This window comes from Vulpes lagopus, chromosome 3, assembly GCF_018345385.1.
Source record: "Vulpes lagopus strain Blue_001 chromosome 3, ASM1834538v1, whole genome shotgun sequence".
Taxonomy (NCBI): Eukaryota; Metazoa; Chordata; class Mammalia; order Carnivora; family Canidae; genus Vulpes; species Vulpes lagopus.
Genome location: NC_054826.1, coordinates 21,965,558 through 21,988,981, shown reverse-complemented (window position 1 = coordinate 21,988,981; position 23,424 = coordinate 21,965,558). Strand labels below are relative to the sequence as shown.

Below are 23,424 nucleotides of genomic sequence, written 5' to 3'. Positions count from 1 at the left end.
CCGACACAATATCTGATTACAAAAGATGATGTACTGAATGCGTGGGGGAAGAAAGTAATAAGTAAGTAGGAAAAGGACTAATAGTATTTAGCAGAAAAATTTCAAATTTTGTTACTGATTATTTCACTGCATGCCTACAACAATCCAGCCAGGTACATAAAGAGGATACTAATAACCTTCTTGCCCTTTTTACATGTTGAAAAATTGAGAAACCAACAGGTAAACCCATGCTAGCACATTCAGTTAGCAAACAAATCTGTTTCTAGAATCCAGGGTCCTGGTTCTTAGAGGACAGGCATGCTCTATTTGACCAAGATGTTTCTAGAATTATTATTGTATTTGCTTGATAGAGCCTGAATTTTGGTAATGATCATGTTAAATCTAGTTGGAAAGAAAACACAGTGACAAAAATTTAAATTCTCAAAACAGCCTCTTACTTGTTCAATGTTATAACCACTGTAGAGGGCAGCTAAATATCCTCCAACAAAGGTACTAGCAGGGAGCAGATACAGGTAATTGTATTCTGGGGGATCCGTGGGACGCTTGAACATATCCAGCATTCTCTGGGTCACCAGAAAGCCACCTTATCAAAGTAAATATAAAACAGAAAAGAGGTATTTTGATCAGCATGACTTTTAAACAGGTATATTCTATTTTAAGCATATCTTTATCACTTAGGGATAAATATATTAAGTAACAGTTTAGGACCTCAAAATTAAAACTTATTCTATTACTCAAGCCAGTTTCATCGAATGCGAGAACCCTATATTCAGGAAGAAAACTTGCAATCAGAATCCAAAACCAACGATTTCTGCATGACTACAAGTAAATCGGCATTCAAACAGCTTGGGAATGCAAAAAATCAAAGGCTAGTATTTTTTTCTAATAGGTTATTCCATTTGTTAAACCTACAGTAAGTGATAAAAGGGAAAAAATGCCATATCAACAGGCACCAGATTTCTTGGACACATTAAGTAATTTTTAGCTACAAAATAGCATTGAAAAGTTTACATAAGTGATGTGCTAGGCTTTCAGTTTTCATGGACTAGGATAAGGCAAAAAGCTAAAATTTTATCTAAAAGCATACTCATTTACAGATGTTATGGTGATAACTACAAGTTAACTTAATTCAAAACTATGCATTCAATAACTTTCCAGTTAACTTGTAGCAAGACAATCATTTTGCTTGTTTATTTTGGGGCATTAGGAAAGGAGGTGTTCTTTTATCAAACAGTTTCTATCAATTACAAATGGGCAAAATAATTTTTCTTCACAGAGAGCATTTATGGTCTGGGTGAAACAATTTTTAAAGGCATGATAAAATTCTCAAAATCCAAATGTCTAAAAAAGTCCGTATGTCTATTCTATATGAACTTATATTTGCTTCTCATGTCTTCATTAAAAATAGCACTCAGGGGGCACCTAACAAGCTCAGTAGGATGGGCATGTGAATTTTAATCTCAAGGTCGTGAATTCGAGCCCTACACTGGGTATAGAGCTTACTTAAATAAATATTTTTTTTAAAAAATAGTACCCTGGGTTCTTTTACCACCATTGCCAGTGTACCTGCAATGTTGACTGAGGAAATAAATGTAGCAAGAGCAGCAAGGCCCTGAGAAGTTGTGGAAGGATACAAATGTCCTCCCATCAGTGCCAGTCCACCAACTGCAGTCAGCCCTAGGAAGAAAGAATCAAGGTGGTGAATAATAGAGATGAGGCCACATTAAATGTCACAGCTATAGGATCTCACGTGTATAGACACAAAGGAGAAAGTTCTCAAGCACTTTTTTTTTTTTTTGTTCTCAAGCGCTACTGTCACTCAAGTACTATTGTGGTCAAAGAGTTGACAAAACCTTTTCTCCTTTTGCATAAAAATTTGGCCTTCTGCTAACTTTCTAGCCCTGTTTCCCCTGATAAAGATATAAATCAATTATGTTATTAGAGAAGAACTAAAAGGGGACTGCTGGTGGATAAACTGCTTCTGCACTCGAAGGAACTCTAAGTATATGATGGTGAAGCCATAACTTGGAGCTTTCCCAAGTACAGTGCCATTGGAATTAGCCATGGTCCCCTCGGAGACCCTGGAAGCTGTGCAAGTGAGGCTTCCAAGCTAGGGCAGGTCCCACACCTGCCTAGTGTGAGTCTCCTGCCTCAGATCTGAGCATTCCTGGGGGCCTAAGAGACTAGCTCCCGAGCAGCTGTAGGGACCGTTGCATGGACCACTATGAAGACTCATGCCAAAAAGAAACACCTGACGCTATGCTACCCTGGCTGTCCAGCTGCGCTTTCCATTCCTATGCTTCACAGTGAATCTGATGACAGGTATGGCCTCCTGCAGACTTGCTAGGCTGAATGTTTAGATGAATCTAAGAATAGCCCCTAAAGGATGCTGCACTTATGATTCTGTGGTATCAGAGGAATCCTTTCTCTAAAGTTAATTACAATTGAAAGAAATAACAATGGCTCGGCACTGCTTGAAATAAGAGCAGCCCAACAGCCTGCCACATGGCTCAGCCCCTCACTTATAGCCTCACCCCTGCCTCCTCTGGGAGCCCAAATCACCACAACCACCAGCTCAGATGCCAAGCCATACAACTTGTAAACAAACACTTTAGAAACCCCATTGAAAGCAGTTGGAAAGCTGAATAAGCCCACGAAAACCTAAGGTGAGGGGAAAAAAAGCGAGGAACAAACCTGAGATTGCGTTAGTCACAGACATCAGTGGTGAGTGGAGGGCAGGGGTCACTCCCCAGACAGTGTGGTAGCCCACGATGCCAGCCAAGCCAAACGTGGTCACCATCTGGGAAAAGGCTAAATTGGGCGCCACAAGGCCCAAACCCAGTATCCCAGTGAGACCTACAGAGAGAGAAGAGTGTGAGCTGACATCCAATTATCTCAAGATTAAAAGCACACACACCCACACCACAAACAAACATGTGAAATAGTCAATGCTTTTAAATTCTACACCCAATAATGAGATTTTTTTACACATTTCACAATTGGGTTCCAGGCGAAGGTGGGGTGGTTGAAGGTATTACGAACAAAACTCAACTTCCTGACCACGACCTCCCAAAACAAAATGAGCTGTAAGGACCTAGTAAAATTTATGAGTCACCTTAGTAACAATTTCCCCATTGTCCTCTTCCCTGTTCTAACTTTCACTGACAATGCCACATGTGTTTATACAAGTGTTTTCGTTCCGGAATTATAGACCTATACAGGATCTACGAAAGCATTTTCTACTTGGGCAAGACACGACCTTTACAAGACAGGACTTTTTTGAAGCCAATTTCACGTCACTCAGCTTTGGCTGAGGAAGAGGGATTTTAAAAAGAGTAGGAAGGATTTCATTCACTCCAGCACCTCCCCAAAACATATGGCTTCCACCCACCCGGGACAGAAGTTTTGCAATTGCTCCTGAATCTGGACTGGATTGCTGGCCAGGGCAGTCAGCTCCAGCCTCAACACCAAGTCAGCAAACAGGATTTTACAAAGAAAAGGAAAAAAAAATACAAATTAAATTAAGAATGTGCAGAATACAAACAGTCAGCTCCGAACATACATCTTTAATTATTGCCTTTCTTAATAGCAAACATGTGGATGGCTATTCTGCAACAGAAGGAAGGGTTACCTAGTGGTCAGTAAAAACAGAATGCTAATGGGGGACCAAGGAGATGGAATTCAACTTTCTTGAATAAGATACTTTTTTCCCTTGATGTAAATAAAGTATAAGTGGCACACTAGGGGCACCCAGGTGGCTCAGTGCCTGAGCCTTTGGCTCAGGTCATGATCCCACAGTCCTGGGATCGAGTCCCACAACGGGTTCCCCACAGAAGCCTGCTTCTCCCTCTGCCTGTGTCTCTGCCTTTCTCTGTGTGTCTCATGAATAAATAAATAAAATCTTAAAAAAAAAAAAAGAATATGTTTTCATAAGCCAGACTGCCTCACTCAAATTGTGGGCCTACTGCTTGCTAGCAATGTGATCTCAGGCAAGTTACTTAACTTCTCTGTGCTGTAAAACTATTAACCCTCTCTGTCCTCATCTGGAAAAAGAAAATAATAATATGCCCACCTCACTGAGGTCTTATAAGGAGTAAACAGGTTAAGGCATATGAAGTCTTTAGCGCAATGCCTGGCATTCATGAAATGACCATGTTAATCAAGAAGCACTAAATTATCATAATCTGGAGTCCATTTTTTGTTGGGCATCTAAGAAATCACATATCTGAAGGCTTTTTATCAACTCGTTAATAAACTAATGTCTTTTCTATAGCATGTTTAATAATGTCTAATATGCTATTTCTATAGTCTTTATAACAAAGGAAAGAGAAAGGTAGAGAAAAAAAAGGGAAAAGAAAGCAAATCATATTCTTTGAAAAATGCTATTCAAATAGATTCCTAACACACACATAAAAGAAAAATACTTGTTTTTATTATAAAGAAGGAAGTTTAAAGAAAAACAAATATAAGGCCATTCCTTATTCACTAGAATATGCCAATGTCCTATCTATTAAAAAGCAATAAACCTTGACTTAACAAACAAGGGAAAAATCTAGGAGGAAAAAAAACCATCAGATGTGCCTCACTGTATATCCTTACCAAGCGCAAAGAGAAATGGAAATTTACAATCCTTTCAAGAATCCTCTACAGGTATAATATAATTATCTGGTTTCTTTTTTTTTTTTTTAACAAGTTAAGTGCAAGTAGGGACACTGCCCCATTTATTCACCATGTTCGCAACTAGAGGCTTTTCAGTCATTTTGCTGAGACTTGCTCTTTATTCAGGAGAGTTACATATTTCTTGTTCAAACATCTGGGCTCGCATGGGAATTTGGAGAATGCTGAGGCTACAAGAATTGTGTGCCTGGTGCTGGTCCTTAATTCTTTATAGTTTGCTTTTGTTTTGTGTTTGCTTTGGCTCTAAGTAGATCTAAATACTTTTAATTCATTCTATGAGGAGAAGCCAATTTAAAACCAAATGTCCATATTTCAGACTCTAACAATTCATAACCAAAATGAATATTTATCACTATTTTACAATGCCTGTGTAATGTGTTCATACAGATGAACTAAAAAGCAAAGAATCTGTGTTAAATTGTGAAGAAATAAATGAAAATTTAAAAACTGAATTTTTTTACCAGGTGGAGAACTTAGGATGTTAGACCATCAGTCAGGGCTATTCCTGTCTCCTACCATTTACTCTTCAATGCAAACATGTAGCCACCAGTCTTACCCATGTGCAGATGATCACAAGTGATTTTTTTATAACTTGTAAAGATAAATAAATAACCACATTTATAGGCACTTAACACAAACAATCTGACACACACACTCGATGTATTTGATGTAAGGTAAAACTATTAACAGCCATATTTGAAATGTTTTCTATGAAAGAAAATCATTAACAGCCTGTATATGCTTTTATACATTCACTCTAGTAACCAGCCAGTGCCTGTATCTCTGGGGTCACCCATCAATGCATTCTCCAAGGCCGTGGAGGAGAGACTAATAACACATTATCAAAAACTTGCTTCCACCAAGCCCACTTCCTAATGGAATCCAAAGGAGAACAACAGGATTTCATTCACCAATTTTGCCAATTAATGCATTTCTTACAAAATCCAAATAATCAGGACTCGACCCTCATGAATGTGGTCCTCACCTGCTGTATATCCAGAAGCCGTAGTCATCGTCTTCCTGAAGGGGGTGACGGTAGCTGCTTTCTCAGCTTCCAGCTCAGCTACCGTCTTCGGTTTTACAGGGGCACCTTGAGGAATATTTTGGGGGGTGGGAGCGGGGAAAATCACTTCACCATCCTAATAGAAATTAGAAAAACAGAATTTTTTCAACAGTCAACCTAGCATTTCAAAAACACAGAAGATAGTGACAGTCCGGGCGGGGGGGGGGGGGGGTTGTTCTTTTAAATATAATTTTTTTAGAGGCAGCGCTGGTGGCTCAGCAGTTTAGCACTGCCTTCAGCCCAGGGCGTGATCATGGAGACCCGGGATCGAGTCCCATGTCAGGCTCCCTGCATGGAGCCTGCTTCTCCCTCTGCCTGTGTCTCTGCCTCTCTCCCTCTCTCTGTGTCTCTCATGAATAAATAAATAAATAAAATCTTTATAAATAAATAAATAAATAAATAAATATTTTTTTTTAAGATTTATTGTCAAGCAATCTCTATACCCAACATGGGGGGTGTTGAACTTACAACCCCAAAATCAAGAGTCATATGCTCTACTGTCTGAGCCAGCCAGGTGCCCCTTAAATATAATCTTAAATAAATTCATGACATTTATAACTTACTTTATGAAAATACATATGTATATATAAATATTTGTTATGCATGCATGCATAGATATATAATTTCTATGTGCACAGAACATATATGGAAAAATATAGATCAATCCCCTAAAAGATAATAGGTAGCAGAGGGAAAGTTTAATTTTTACTTTATTAAGTTCTTTTTGTTTTGTTTGTTTCTGTTTTTCAAAAGCAGAGCATATTTTGGATCAGCTCATGTGTATCTAAGTCTCTGTGATACTCTTCTGTGATATTCTCTGTGAAATCATTTTGCATTTCTAACCAATTTTCACTGGCATAAACCCAACAAATGAACACATTACTAGATGATACCTCAATTCCAAAATAGGATCCTTTCATAAATAGAAATCCTAAAACTCAGAAAGGAACAGGTCTCTTTACTTACTTACCTTCATCACTACAGTTCCTCTAATGACATGACCCATTGTACCAAAGTCAAAGTCGTCTTTCACTTCAAAATAAAAATTATCTTTGTCAGGGCTGATGGCCTTCAGGAGCTTGGTGATGTTATTGGAATACAGAGTACTGGCCTGAGTGGCCATTCGGCTGGGAAGGTCTGTGTAGCCTATGTGAGTAACTCCCTACATGAACAAAAATATAGTCAGAAAGGTCTAGTTCTATCAGTTCACATTCATTCTAGGATACTTCTCAGTCATAGTCAAGGCTAAATTGTGAAATTATATATCTTTATAAACATATACACATCTCACAAGAAGAGATTTCAAAAAAGCTTTCTTTAAATATGCCTATTTTTAATTTTAAAAATTTTCAGGCCTCAGTTTCTCTGAATCCTTAAAGGAATAAACACTCTCTTACAAAGCACTAAAGACATGGAAGTTGCTTTATAGATAGAAGAAGCTGTTTGCTGTACCTTATGAACATAAAGTTCTCCTGGCTTAGTGGTTTCAAAGTTTCCGCCAGCCTCAGCAGCCAAATCCACAACAACTGAACCTTCCTTCATTGACTCAATCATTTCTTTACTAAATAAAACTGGAGCTTTTTTACCTAATAAAATCAAAGAAAACAGTACAAATTATACTATACTTCTTAAAACTCTCCTAATTATTACTGTAGTCTCTGGATACTCAAAAATTTAACATCTGAAATTTTAACTCTTTCAAGATACCCCAAAAGTTCATCACAGAGGTGAAATCAGTCATCCTCCTAGGAGGAACTACAGTAAGTATGAACTCCAAAGTCAATATGCAGGAGGGAGCCATCTAGCCAGCAAGCCAGCCTTGCCGTTTACTTACTCAGCATGGAAATCCCAGCGCTCTTCTTCCATACTGGTTTATATCCAGGACCACTCATGAAGACAAACATTTTGTCTATTATTTTTTTTAAATGCATAACAGTAAGCTATTAAAGAAGCTATGCACACCTAAATTAGACAATTCGTAAAGCTCACAGATGTCAAGGAAATATTCAATAGTAATTTATGAATTACAAAATGGAATATTTCCAAATATCATAATAAACTTCACCATAGTTTCCTACATGCTATATTAATCTTCATTTAACACAGGATACAGTCAAGGAGAGACAGGGAAATGCCATAAAATGAAGACAACAGGAAATCCCAATTTGGGATTGGGATTGGGATTGGAAAACACTCATATACTTTTTTTCCCCCTTAACACTATTTATTCGGCTTCTGATGAGTCAAGCCCTATACCTGGTGCTCAGAATATACTGGCAGGTAAACAGAAAAGATCCCTGTTCTTACGGAACAATCTAGTCATGAGATAGTTCACTTTTTAAATTTATTCACTAATTCTTATATAGAAGATAAAGCACCAGGCAGCCTGGGTGGCTCAGTGGTTTAGCACCACCTTTAGCCCAGGGCGTGATCCTGGAGACCCGAGATTGAGTCCCACCATCGGGCTCCCTGCATGGAGCCTGCTTCTCCCTCTGCCTGTGTCTCTGCCTCTCTCTCTCTGTCTCTCATGAAAAAATAAAATCTTAAAAACAAAAAAAGAAGATGATGATAAAGCACCAAACACAAGGATTTTTTAATCTAAAGTATATTAGTTATGTTCAACACTGTCAGTATATTACCATGTTAATTTCACAGAACAATACATACATCAGCCAAAAGACAAAGGAAATAAACTTGAGACTGACGGTAGGAAAGCAGATAGTTAAGAGCCAAAGTATCTTATCTCCTCTTTTAGAAAGTTTTCAACTCTGTGTTTACAGAATTTTAGTGAAAACATCACCAATTTTATAAATGAAAATTAACATACGATAAAATTTGCACTATAATAATCTGCTTTTCAATCTACTTGTTTGGAATACATGCAATTCAAAAAAGAAAAATAAAGATTTGTAGCACATGTGGGAAAAAACGTTGTAAAGGCACAAATGGGTATTTATATAGTATCTCTGTCTCGATGCAAACTTTATACTTACAAGTTAAAGTCCAAATCCCAAGCCTCCTATTACTGAAGGCCTTCCTCCCTGAGTATAAGCATTCTTTCTCACATTCTCTCTCATTACTGCCCCACTGGACCTTCTGCTCCAGCCACAAGGAGCTAGCTGCCACATGGTTTTTTGGATAATCTTTTGGATCTCCATGAAATTTCAAGAATGAGAAGATACTTTCCCCAAAGACAACACTCTGAAGTCCTAGTGGTTACATCACTTCTCAAAATTCTCTGGAACTATTCCTTTCCTCTACTCTCCACACTACAATCCAACAAAGCCATCTTGAACATTTAAATTTCACTCAAACATGAGAATTTGGGGATGCAAACAACATACATCTGAGGACTCTTCCCCTCTCACCCCTAAAAAGGGCATGCTGCTTAGCTCCACAACAGTTTAAAGCTAGGACCAAATTGGTTGCATCCAGAGAAACTGGCAAATTTAAAGTGCCAATGTGCACTTTCTAGATGTTTACAATCATCTACCTTCCCCTTCTGCAGTCCACAGCCTCTTCTCCATTAACCACCCTCTTGTTTGCTACAGCTTCTCCTCACATCTAATTTTTTCCCTCCGGTCTTAGGCTGATATGATTTAAAGCATATTAACCTGTGATTTAGGTCCAGGTCCACCCCCCCCTTGACTTCTAACTGCACTAACTTTACAACCATCAACTTTGCAAATCTGTTTTGGCATCTAATCCTCCTGTTCTAAAAATTCTGGATTCCTTCTTCTTTTCTGCCCACCTATAGCTAAGGATCAGTTCCTGGACTGTAATCCTACTGACTTCACAAGACCTCAAGTGGCCAAAACCATTCAGGCTCCCTAGAAAACATCTGATATACTACTTACTTGTCTTCGATTTTACTCACTCAACCTTCACCAAACAATTATGCAGTAGCTGACACAACTTTAAATGCACAGACACACACACACATAAACATGCATGCATCTTAACAAAGATAATAAGTGTTCTGTCCGTACTGTCACTCAAGTTCTATCACTTTTAAAAGAATAGGATATTCTTTCACATAAAATAATTTATTTAGTCAAATAACTAGAGGGGGAGTTAAAATGTATTTAAGTCACAAAGGAACATTTAGAATACATGAAACTATTTTCAGTAAAATGCACACAAGGAAATAGTATGGATAGGCTGCTGCCATGAGGTAGAACAATTTTATATATATATGAGCGTTTCATATAGATTTATATACATCCGTAAAATACTACATATACTATATAGTTTCTAGTAAATTCTACATCATGTAATGTTTAACCATAGCAGGATATCTTTTGGAGTGGTAAGAATATTTTCTTCTTTGTACTTTTTCCTTATCCCCTAAATTTTCTATAAGAGCCAGTTTTAATTCTATAATTTAAAAAATAAATCCATAAAGGCTACAGGGAATATAATGATGACTATAACAGTGCAGCTGGCTTTAAGCATTCACATGTGGATTAATTTTTTGAAAATTCTGAAAAGTACAGAAATGAAAATTGAAAACAGAAGGGAAAAAAGAGAGCCAAAAGAGGAGCAGGGTAGTACATAAAAGTTCCAAATGAGCAAGTCCTCAAAAGAATAGTTCAAGAAGAGGAAAGACTGAGAAGGCATTTCAAAATACTATCTTACCCTGATGGCCTACTAAGGTAAAAACCTAACATATGATAAATATAGCATCACGAAATGGAAGGAACAAAAAGGAGTAAGATGATCAGTAGGGAGCGGGGGGTGGAATATACCCAAACCTAATATCAGACTTCAAGTTAAACCCTAAACTAGGGACGCCCAGGTGGCTCATCAGTTGGGCACCTGCCTTTGGCACAGGTCGTGATCCTGGTATTGGGGATCAAGTCCCACATTGGGCTCCCTGAGAGGAGCCTGCTTCTCCCTCTGCCTATGTCTCTGCCTCTCTCTCTCAGTCTCTCTCATGAATAAATAAATAAATTTTGTAAAAATAGCCCTAAACTCTATAGATCAGAATGAATTATAAAAGAGAATCAACCTTTGGGGCACCTGGCTGGCTCAGTCAGAAGAGAATGTGACTCTTGATTTTGGGGTTGTGAGTTCAAGCCCCATGTTTGGTATAGAGATTACTTAAATAAAATTTTTAAAAAGAGAGAAAGAATCAACCCATAGAGAAAAAGAAAAAAGGAAAACCCTGATGAATATTTCTCTAGTCTTTGAATTTAAAAGTATTTCTTAAAGCAACAGGGAGAAGAGGGAAAGCATCAATAGATTTAAATATGAAATATATATATATATTACAGTCCTCAAAAATCAATGAGAAGAAATTAATAAAAAGCTCACAGTATTTAAATTTACAAAAATAAAACACTAAAATCCTAATACATGAAAAACAAATTCAAATGGTCAATTCTAAGAGAAATGGCAACAAACAAATTTAAAAAAAAATGTTCACCCTCAGTATGAATCAGAGTTACAAAAAGTAAGATACTTTTTTTTGCCTCTTAAAATGAGACACTCAAAAAAATCATAATAATGGGGGCATCTGGCTGGCTCACTCAGTAGAGCATGAGACTCATGATCTTGGGTTTATAAATTCAAGCCCAACACTGAGTGTAGAGATTGCTTAAAAATAAAATCTTTTTAAAAATCATTAATAATGTTGAAATGAAACAATTAGCTGGATGATCTATTTATGAGATTATGAATTACACAAGTTTCAGGAAAGCCAACATGTTTATCAACGTGTATCAACTGGTCAAAAATATTGATATCTACTCATCCAATAATTCTACTTCTAAGATTTGATTAATCCAGGGGAAATAAATAAAAATATACTCACACTCTAGAATAACATAGAAAAAAGGGCAGGCCATTTTTAATTGACAAAATGTCAAGTTAAATGAAGAGCCCAACTTTGGGAAAACAATTAAATAAAATATGGTGCATTCTAAAAAGAAAATTCTACAAAACCACTATATTTACAATGATTTCTTAATGACTCATTAAGTTATATGAAGGAGAAAAGTTACAATATACTATTAAATGGGGAAAATAAGAATGAAATTGTATTCTGATTCAACTGATAAAAATGCATGGAAAAAGACTAAAAGGAAATGGTAAAACATTAACAGTATTTTTTCCTGAGTAGAGAGATTACGGATGAGCTTTACTTTCTACTTTGTACTTTCCTGCATTTCCAAAAGTCGCATACTATTTTTATTAAAAAATAATAATAATAGTGGGGCACCAGGGTAGCTCAGTGGTTGAGCATCTGCCTTTGCCTCAGGTATGATTCTGGGGTACCAGGATGAAGTCCCACATCAGGCCCCCCACAGGGAGTCTGCCTATCTATCGCTCATGAATAAGTAAATAAAATCCTTAAAAAATAAAAAAAAAAACAATAGTAAAATACTCCTGCATAACCACAACCAGTTTCTTCTGTAGGTAGAGTTGTACTAGAAGAGGGGCACCTGAGTGGCTTCATCTGTTGAAGCAGCCAATTCTTGGTTTTGGCTCAGGTCATGATCTCAGGGTTATGGAACTGATCCGGAGTTGGGCTCCACACTCAGCATGGAGTTTGCTTGTCCTTCTCCCTCTATTCTTTTCCCCAACTCACACACTCTCTCTCTCAAATAAATAAATATTTCTTTTAAAAAAGCGTTGCACTAGAATTAAAACAACTTAAAAATGGCACTACACCAATATAGTTACTTATCAATTGAAAATTGCTACAGCAAATGAAGCCTACACAGGACAGCCTTTCAAAAAGTACTTCTAAAACACTTCCAGAGTGAGACAGAGACCAAACTACGGATGGATAGGAAACAGGAAGATTTTTACATGATAAAACATGGAGAAGAATATATCCAATGTTTAGTTCAAATCCTTCAAATATAAAGACATGTCCCATATGCCCCAGAGACAGCCTGGTATAGAGTCTAGATAGAAGAATAAAACATAAAATGATCATATCAGATGTTTCAAGACATAACTGTATAAGTCAGAAGAGTTAATGCAGTGCCTGGGCCGCTCAGTCGGTTGGGAGTCTGCCTTCAGCTTGCGTTGTGGTCCTGGGGTTCTGGGATCCAGCCCTACACTGGGCTCCCTGCTCCATGGAGAGCCTGCTTCTCCCTCTCCCTCTGCCCCTCTCTACCCACCCCCACTTGCTCACGTGCTCTCTCTTTCTCACTCTCTCACTCTATCTCAAATAAATAAATAAAATCTAAAAAGAAAAAAAAAGTCGGGGATCCCTGAGTGGCTCAGTAGTTTAGCGCCTGCCTTCGGCCCAGGGCGTGATCCTGGAGTCCCAGGACTGAGTCCCACATCAGGCTCCCTGCTTCTCCCTCTGCCTGTGTATCTGCCTCTCTCTCTCTGTGTGTCTCTCATGAATAGATGAACAAAATCTTTAAGAAAAAATAAATAAATAAAATAAAAATTAAAAGTCAGAAGGGTTAATTAAAAAGGCAGGTAAGAATTATTTTTAAAAAAGCAGGTACAACTGGGCTTTCTCCTTTGACTTCTCATTTCTGTTAATTTTACAATTTTTTCTGCAAAACATAAGATACAAAAAAAGACCAAAATTGTTACATTTCCTCAAACTACCTCCCCTCAAAACAATAATGCCAACAAAAAATGTAATAATAGAGAAATTTTTTTATGTATTTCTTGGTACAATGCAAGCTTGGGTAAAATACCTGGCAGGACATCCAACTTCATGAAATATTTCTTGGTTCCTTCTGGTTCTTGGATATTACATTTCCTGGTAAAATTATTCTATTCCCTCCCAATTGGGGACATTTATTTCTGTACTTTAGCCAAGAGAATGGTAGGACATGGTGAATTCACAGTCATTGTTCAAACATTCACTCATTCATTCATTCACTCAATAATTTATTGCCTACCATGTGCAGGCTGGGTAGGAAGGAAAATTTCCCTGATAGCTCTGAAGACTAATATTTTAGGACTGCAAGAGGTTGCATTCAAAAGTAGCAGTTTTCTTATCTAAAATAGCTGAGGTATGTAAAGCAGTCATCTAAAAATCTGTAGTTTCCCAACTGGTTGGCCATTATTTAGGCTGAGTAGGGCTGGCACAGATTAGAGTAAGGTATCCCTGAATTTCTGTGTACATCATGAAATAACTGTAGACTGAAAAAAATGCCTCACATGTGCATCGTTTCTAGATGTATGCATGTATGGTTGTAATCCATACAAATTCCTTCTTAAATATGATTGAATTTATAAAACTCATTGAATTCTTTTCAAGAAATTCATAGAATTATTTTCATACTCACATATTTTCTCATTAAATGAATATTAACATCAAGTTTTAAAAGTATTAAAATTAAGAAACTTCTAGAGGTGCCTGAGTTGATTAAGCATCTAACTCTTGATTTCTGCTTGGATCATGATCTCAGGGTTGTGAGAATGAGCCCCATATCCAGCTCCATGTGCAGTGAGGTGTCTAATTGAGATTTTCTCTCACTCTCTCCTTTTGCTACATGACTCCATGCTTGCTCTCTCTCTCCAAAAACAAATCTTTAAAAAAAAAGAACTTCTAGAAAAATTACTCATTTCTAAAAACAGCTTTAGAGGCACCTGGCTGGCTTACTCAGAAGAGCATGTGACTCTTGATCTCAGGATCACCCACACTGGGTGTAGAGATTACTTCAAAAAAAAAAGGAAGAAAGAAAATAACAATCACTTTAACAACTATAACTAGATATCAAAAGAATATTTCATTGGCCTCTCTACAAGACTAAATTCAAAAAGAGTGATTTAGCTTAAACCAAATACCAATGGGTAAAGATTTACCAGAAAGTTTTACAATATATTATACCTCACTGAATGAATCAGGCCCAATGTGATCATCTGAAATCAGATTTCCATCTTACTGAGAAAAGAATCAAGCCCTCACAGACAACTTTAATAACCACACCCAAAAAAAAAATTTAAGGGGAAACCACTAAAAATATAAAGAACAAGACACCAAGATGAAATGGTTTTACCACAATTTTTTTTTTTACCACAAAATTTTATAATGATTCCAAAGAGCACTTAGTATTATTTACTGGGATGATTCAAGAGCATGTGATCAGATGAGGAAATTCCTGAATTTCTAGCCTATAAGGCATCAAATTAAAACAAGCTCAAGGGCAGCCCTGGTGGCGCAGCGGTTTAGCGCCGCTTGCAGCCCAGGGTGTGATCCTGGTAGACCCAGGATCGAGTCCCACGTCAGGCTCCCTGCATGGAGCCTGCTTCTCCCTCTGCCTGTGTCTCTGCCTCTCTCTCTCTCTCTGTCTCTCATGAATAAATAAATAAAATCTTAAAAAAAAAAAAAGACAAGCTCAAGAAAAACCCTCTGCTGGGATCCCTGGGTAGCTCGGGGGTTTAGCACCTGCCTTTGGCCCAGGACATGATCCTGAAGTCCCAGGATCAAATCCCACATGGGGCTCCCTGCATGGAGCCTGCTTCTCCCTCTGCCTGTGTCTCTGCCTCTCTCTCTCATTCTCTCTCTCTCTCTTTCTCTCTCTGTATGTGTGTGTCTCTCATGAATAAATAAATAAAATCTTTAAAAAAAAAAAAAAAGAAAAACCCTCTGCTTTAACAAGATCATAGTATATTTAACAAGATAGTAGCAAAGAGATTAAAAATACAAATTATAGAATACATTTATCCAAACCAAAACAGAGCACTAAGATGACAAGGATAATTTTTAAAGTAATGCATATTATGCATTGACTCAATGGAAAATATAGCGCGTAAAGATATTCTGAACTACAACATTTGCACATAAAGAAATGTCATTATAATCTAACACAATTTTGCACTGAGCACTGCTGTTTACCAAGTGCCCACTTTGTCCTCTTGTCACTACTCTGATTTCCATTTTCTCCACATCAATGAACTTCAGGAGAAATGATCTCAGAAACCATTTCAGAAGCAGGCTTGGCTGGCCTAAGGGTAATCTCACCTTATTAGTGACTGGTTCAGAAATTCAGATGTAAGCCAAGGAGCATCTCATTGCCCTGTCTCTGTGAATTGGCTTGGAGATGGGCACTAACCCAATTAGGGCCAGTAAGGACAAGGGAAAGTGGGACACCTGGGTGGCTCAGTGGTTAAGCATCTCCTTTTGGCTCAGGTTGTGATCCTAGGGTCCTGGGATCGAGCTCAGCATCAGGCTCCTTGGGGAAGAGCCTGCTTTTTCCCTTTGCATGTTTCTGCCTCTCTGTGTGTCTCTTGTGAATAAATAAATAAAATCTTTAAAAGAGAGAGAGAGAAAGAGAACAAGGGAAAGTTTGCTAAGGGCTTCTGAAAAAGAAGTCTCCTTGCTCTTCAGGAGGGAACCATCGGAACTGACCTGTCTTGCACTCTGGATTTTGTGTTATACACACCAGAGGTCTCAAACCACGGCTGCCTTCTATCACTGAGGATACGGCCAATTCACAGAGCAGGGCAAGGTCAGAGAATACAGGGAGAGCACAGCTAAAGCTCCCTGATATCAGCACACCTATCCACACTTATGACTGTACTTTCTTCAAAGACATAACCCAAGAAATCTCCTTTCTTGTTATTTAAAGATTTTATTTATTTATTTGAGACAGAGAGACAAGAGTGAGCAAGCATGAGCAGGGAAAGCAGCAGAGAAAGGAGAAGCAAACTCCCCACTGATCAGGGTGCCTAACACAAGGCTCAATCCCACAAACCTGGGATCATGATCTGAGCCAAAGGCAGACACTTAACCACTGAGCCACCCAGGCACTCCAAGAAATCTCCTTTCTTGTTTAAGGCAGAATGTGTTGGAATTTCTGCTTCTGGCAGCCAAAGTTATCCTAACTGATATACACCAAAGGCTGTTTTGGAATTCCAAAACCACAGATGGGGTTAAAGCACTGCGTCTTAAGCTATACAAATGCTACAGAAAAGGACAAATTGGTTTTTTTATGCATATATGTATACCTATGAGAAAAACAGATAATTGATTATGTAATAGACAGGAGGTGGCAAGAAACTGCTGAATATCTGATCCACTGATCTATCATCTACTGGGTCTGTGATTTAGCCAGCCTCATGGTGCACGGAGCAACATACTGACTCAACCTCTCCATCTATGTTATCGCTGGCTAGGCTATAGACAGCTCTGTTCATGAATAGAGATTCTGACCCATGCTTAAAAGAGTCAAGCAGAGTACTTTATATGTGAGTTCTATCCATAAAACTAGAGAAAAATCTTCTCTACACAATTACTTGTATAAGGAACCAGAGAGAAAGTCAGGCCAGCAAAACCTTGGCTTTCACAAATTGAATGCTGTAAGACATTTCTAAATGTAATACTTACGAAATATGATTAGTCAACAGCATACTTCAGCAAATTAGAGAAATCCCTAAAGACTGGTTTGAAGAAAAAAACCTAAAAACAAGCTTTTACCTAATTATTAAAGGACACATTTATAAAATTAAAGATTATCTTAATAATTTACCTCTCATAGCTGCAAAATTCTGTATAAATAAAAATCAAAATTAGTCAAGATTTTACCAGGGCTCTATAAGCAATGGGAATTCTTAAAAAACTAAAGCAGCCTACTGCTTAATAGCCTACTTAAATGGTAGCACAGATAGGAAATGTATAATATTCTTATATAAATTGTAATTCTTTGTGTGCCTTCCAACACATGTTTAGATGTACCTTTGCTACCAAAATGCCTCAAAAATTGAAGCAATGAATATTTATTACATGTTCTAATTTTCCTAGTTTTATACAATAATTAAAAGATTTTTTTTAAGATTTTATTTATTTATTCATGAGAGACACAGAGACAGAGACAGAGAGAGAGAGAGAGAGAGAGAGGCAGAGACACAGGCAGAGGGAGAAGCAGGCTCCATGCAGGGAGCCCAATGTGGGACTCGATCCCAGATCTCCAGGATCAGGCCCTGGGCTGAAGGTGGCACTAAACCACTGAGCCACCCGGACTGCCCCATAAAAGATTATTTTTAAAAGTAAAAATAATACTGTTTATTTCCCATGTTATTCAATTTAGGTCAGAATGGGATTAATTGACAAAACAGCCTTAATGAAATGCACATCTTCAGAAAATACAGTTTTTCAGGACTGTCTCAGACATTTCATACAGTCCTTGAGAATGTCTGAACTTCCTATTTAAAAAGTGAACGAGCACCTGGGTGGCTCAATTAAGTATCTGAAACTTAATTTTGGCTCAGGTCATGATCTCAGGGACATGAGATGGAGCCCCAAGTTGGACTTCATGCTCAGCAAGGAGTCAGCTTGAGATTCTCTCTCCCTCTCTCTCTCTCTCTCTGCCCCTCCCCCAGCTTACACATGAGTGTACTCTCTCTCTCTCAAATAAATAAATAAAATCTCTTTTAAAAATTTAACTTTCAGTCCCAAGCAGCATCTGCAAGACCAGGCATCCACCAATGGCAGAAAAGAGGATGATGCTCTATATGCCAGGCCCTACACTGGATTTTTTTACCTTCATCAGGAATCAGAGATTCAGAGAGACACACTAGCTAGCTATTAAGCCATGGAACTAGAATCTGAATCTACTCTATCGGGCCCTAAATCCAAGATCTGATCCCCACTGACTGGATTAAACACAGGCAGACAAAATTACAAAGTGAGAAAAAGGAAAACACTAATAGCTGTTCACCAAAATCCACGTGTGTTTTAGGCTGAACTGTGTCCCCCGAAAATTCATGTTGAAACCCTAACCCCTAGTACCTTAAAATAGGACTATATTTGGAGATACGGCCCTTAAAGAGGTGATTAAGTTAAAATGAGGCAATTAAACTGGGCCTTAATCCAATCTGACCAATATCCTTAAAATAAGAGAAAATATGGATACAAAGAGACTAAGACCATGTGAGGACACAGCAGGAAGAGAACCATCTACCAGCCAAGGACAGGACTCAGAAGAAACCAAACCTGCCTACATCTTGACCTGGGACCTCCAACCTCTAGACTGTGAGAAAATAAACTTCAGTTGTTTAAGGTGGGATTTTGTTATGGCAGCCTTAGCAAAGCAACACAGCATTCTGTTCTTCCTGGGCACACAGCAAGGCAACAACTCCCAGCTTCCTTCAACAGTTAGCTTTGGCCATGTGACTAAGTCTTAGCCAAAGAAATGGAGCAGAAGTGGTATGTGTTATTTCTAGGTGTCTAGTGCACATTCCTCTACTTCTCTTTCCCTTCAGGCTGGCTGGAGGACAGATAGTGCCTAGAATGCCCTTCAGTGCCTCACAATGATGATGGCAACACTGTCATACCCGAATCCCCAGATGACCATGTGAAGGAGAGTTGCCCACCAATGTGTCCACCACCCATTACTGTTAACTGAGCAAGAAGTAAACTTCTATGTCTGAGCTTTTGCACTGCTTTCTTATAGCAGCTAGACCACCCTAACACGGAGGCACAAGAAAGCATAGTGAGAGTAGAAAGAAGGAAATCCTTGTGGTGGGCCACACTAGCTGTTAGCAGTAATTCCATCCGGGGGTTCTTCCCCAGAGACAGCCTCAGCCTCCCAATCCTTTTCAATTCAGGGACTGCCAGAGAGGGGAACACAATGCTTCTAATCTTGCAACATACTTTTGGAGAAATAACAGAACAAACCAGAATATAATTCTGTGCCATAAATTTTCCTAACAGAACATTTGTTAAATTTGGCCCAGTAACTCACTAAGTGTGCTCAAACACACTCTAAGAAGTCATGACTGATAAATGGTAATGGAACACTCCCCAATCTTGGCATCTTCCTCTTGATGACAAGTTGCCCTGTCCGTGTTGAAAGCTACCAAGAGGTGTGTAGACAGCCTGTGGTTACCAACCCTTGATGTTGCAACATTTAAGTGTCTTCTTCTGTCCTTCAAAATTCTTAAAACAAATGAAACTTTGTAGAAGTAATATTACAAAATTCCATACAGTCGTACAATACATGTAAGGGAGGGGAGGAAGACAGATGAATTAGATCAGTCAGTAAAAAAACAATAAATAACTCAAAAAAAAAGTCGGAAACGACTGATCTATAGAGCTCTGTACTACTGTAAGATCATTATGGTTACAGAGAAGGAAAAGACCAATCTGATCAATAAAACTTTATTCTAGGCAAAAACTCTGTAGAGGCATCAAAACAATATTATCTTTGTAGAATTTCATAGATGGAAAGTACATCACTGTATCAATCATTCTCTTGCCTGAAAGAACAAGTTTGAACATTACTGTGGAAAACTATTGTTTTGTACTATATTTCTATTCTTTGGGATAGATAGATTTCAAAAAGACAAGTAATGTCAGATGGAGATCCAATGCTGATTTTCCAGGAGACAGCAAAATCTCTCCAGTTTAGTGTCATACGCATAAGGCCTTTGCACATTGGGGAAAACAGCTCCTCCCAATTCTCCAGAGTCATATAAAATTATCACAAGCATCCTTTGAGGTATGTATTCTATAGACCTTATCTAATATAGATAAAAACTATTGTTTCTATAATCTGGATTGTGCCTAAAAAGAGATCCATGTATTTACGACCTAAGGTATTACCATTCCTAATCAAGCAATGAATATCTTCCTTCTGAGCTGATAGACACTAACTCCTTGACAGATCTCCTACTACGTCCTAATTCTATCTCCTGAGAGGCCTGCCTAACTACCTCAAATTGCAAACTTGGCAAGTGTCCTAGTTCCGAAAAGTGAAGGAAGGCAGGTTCCCAGTTTTAAGTTAGCCTTTGCAGTGTTTCTATCCACAAGTGAGCCAACAGAGTGTTCTCTCTCTCTCTCATTCCTTGAATAGCACTAGAAAAATAAGAGTCTGTAACCACTAAGACCTAAGAAAGGCACCCAGAATGATGCAAGGCTCTATGGTAAGCACCCTGCATGACAGTAAGAAGCCTGATTCTTGTGATGGTAAGCACCCTGCATGACAGTAAGAAGCCTGATTCTTGTGCTGCATGCCCAGGGAGACAGGGCCTTAACTAAGGGGGATGAGACTGGGAGTCCTGGGATTCCAAGCCTCAGGCAGAGTGCTGTGAATGCAGAAAGAAGAGTGTTTATGGCTGAGTAAGAGACAGCAGAAACTATGGAGGAAGTGGTAACTGGGTTAAGCAGGATTTCAAAAGGCAGGGAAGGGCAGGGATAGCATTCCAAAGAGAAGGAACAATATGTGCAAAGGTCTGAAAGTCCTTGGCCTATTTGAAAATAGCAGCCAGCACTACTGAAATCAGGCCCAAGAGTGAGAAATTAGTTTAACATGAGGCCCAAAGGCTAAATCAGGACTAGGAACTAGGGGCACCTGGTGGCTCAGTGGTTGAGCATCTGCCTTTGGCTCAGGTCATGATCCCAGAGTCCTAGGATTGAGCTCTGCATCAGGCTCCCTGTGGGCTATGGTGGCGTGCTTCTCTCCCTCTGCCTGTGTTTCTGACTCTCTCTGTGTCTCTCATGAATAAATAAATAAAATCTTAAAAAAAAAAAAAAAAAAAGAACGAACTAGGAACTAAAAGGCAACAGATACATTACTAAGGAGCATGAATTTTACAGCACAGCGCTGCTCAGGGATTGTGACCCAAGCCTGATCACTTTAGGTGCCTCTATCCAATGATGCTGGGAACCCACGCGGTCCAAGTCATTGCCATTTGCTAAGCAAAACCCCAGGCTCTCCAGTAGCTATAGTTCACTTACAAAATAAGGGCAAGACCTGAGAGGGGTGAAGGGGAGAATGGGAATGCTGGAGGAGCCTATGATGCTTACAAGTTTGCAGTGAGGCAGTCATCAGGAAGGTTTTAAATGAAGAAGGTTGTCTGTCAGAGTAAACTTAGCACGTGCACCACAGTACTCCTAATTCTTACTGGAATTTAGGTGAAATGTGCCTAACACAGACACAGCACTAAACCACTATGATTCCTCTTCACCTTCCCTAAATTACCAATCCCATTTTCAACCTGATTCTGTCTGTTTCATATTAAATATTCCTGGTCTTGGTAAAGTCTCTCTGAAAGGGTTCCTGAACAATAAAGATGCTGAAAAATCTGCTGAGTCTCAAAAAGTTTAGCAGAAAAGATTACGAGCACAGCCTGAACATGACCAGAAGGTGGGGCTGCCTTACTTTCTAATAGTAGCCCCAAAGGAAAGTTGGGGGCTTTTCCCGTGTATGCACAGCACTACAAAACAAGACTTATCAGCCCTATCCTGAAGCTACCTATGTCAAGTGACACTCTAGTCTCTAACTCTTCACTCAACCCAATCTAGGGAGTTCAGACAATGGAACAAGTACGTGATACAAAATACCAGGTGGGGGGCACCTAGGTGGCTCAGTGGTTGAACGTCTGCCTTTGGCTCAGGTTGTGCTCCTAGGGTCAAGTGCTCCTGGGATCCCGTGACCCCATGCTCCTAGGATCAAGTCCCTACTTCTCCCTCTGTTTATGTCTCTACCTCTTTCTGTATATCTCTCATGAAAAAATAAATACAATCTTTAAAAAAAAAATACCAGATGGCTTACTAGCAAGCTACAGAAATCTTTCATCCACATAAAACCTCCATAAATACAATGTATTGTTCTCTCAAGCCCACAGACTGAGTGCCCCTTGGAGGAACAAAATTTGCCAAGTCCATAAGGTTGCTACCTGAAGCTAGCTGACTATCCATGCCCCCTTAGTGTTCTTATCCACAACAGATCTTTAGTGTCACCTGCCAAGCACCCGTGTCCAAGCAAAGTCAGCATGACGATTTCTGACATTTGACTTAATCCCCTTTGGATCCACTCAAGGAAAACTTGAGAACAGCTTCCATTCCAAGAGTCTTTCAGGAGCTCAACACACCATCAGGCGACCCACATAAAAGCTCAGAACATAAACCAGTAAAGGTACAATGCCAAAGACAGTTTTTCACAGGGCACTTGTGCCTTTATGGAGTATTTTCATCTTTTTGTTTTAAACACTCATGCTTTCAGGTCTTGGTCCCCCAGGAATATGAAAGATCTTTAGAAAGGTCATCTTCTTCCTTATAATATTCTCATTAACTTTTCATTTCTTTTTTTTTTTTTTTTTTTTTTTTTTGGTTTTCAAAAAAAAAGTAACAGAAAGACCAGCCCTCTGAGTACCAGCTCTGGACCAGTCCACTGGTTAAGGACTTTGGCTAACTTGAACATGCTCTGAGGAGATCATGGCTTCAGAAAAGACAGAAAACACTAAAGGCTCAGTGGAACAGATTAGCAAAATGTCTTCAATGAATCGTCTTTAAGACTATTACACAATTTGACCTTTTAGCAAAGTACACTTACTATAAAGTAATTATTTAAAAAATATTATTAGGTGTAGGTCCTAAAAGTCAGCATGCATTTTATATAAGAAGTCTTGAGTTCTATTGCTTACTTTAAGCTTTATAATCATTAATTCTATATACTGTGTCCAAATTATCCTATGTCCAATAAGAGCATCACTTGACCAAAAACAAGCTTATGGCCACATTATTTACTCCATGAGGAAATGTTTTAGCACCCTCTACTGGCCACTTGTCATATCTAGTCAACTCATAACCTCTCCCCAGTGTGCAGCTAACTTCCAAAGGTCAGATGGTGGCTACAGCAAAGACCACGCCATCCTTCCTTCAAAGCCACCTGTGCAACAGCTGGGCCAGAAGCCAACACCACAAAAGGAAAGGACAAACTCCTTAAATGCTCTCCTGCCACTACTTGTTCACGAGTCCT

The 23,424-nt window shown here is 38.7% G+C and overlaps 1 protein-coding gene across 3 annotated transcripts in view; it reads right to left on the bottom strand.

Annotated features, from left to right (window-relative positions):
- Positions 1–23,424, bottom strand: part of NNT (nicotinamide nucleotide transhydrogenase) — a 100,850-nt gene that overhangs the window by 47,352 nt on the left and 30,074 nt on the right. For all 3 annotated transcript variants that reach the window (XM_041747988.1, XM_041747989.1, XM_041747986.1), the window contains 6 exons: positions 7,193–7,326; positions 6,711–6,902; positions 5,663–5,816; positions 2,695–2,856; positions 1,567–1,677; positions 438–583 (listed from right to left, as the gene is read on the bottom strand). In XM_041747988.1, coding sequence (XP_041603922.1) covers positions 438–583; positions 1,567–1,677; positions 2,695–2,856; positions 5,663–5,816; positions 6,711–6,902; positions 7,193–7,326 — 899 coding nt within the window. The remainder of the gene's footprint in view (positions 1–437; positions 584–1,566; positions 1,678–2,694; positions 2,857–5,662; positions 5,817–6,710; positions 6,903–7,192; positions 7,327–23,424) is intronic.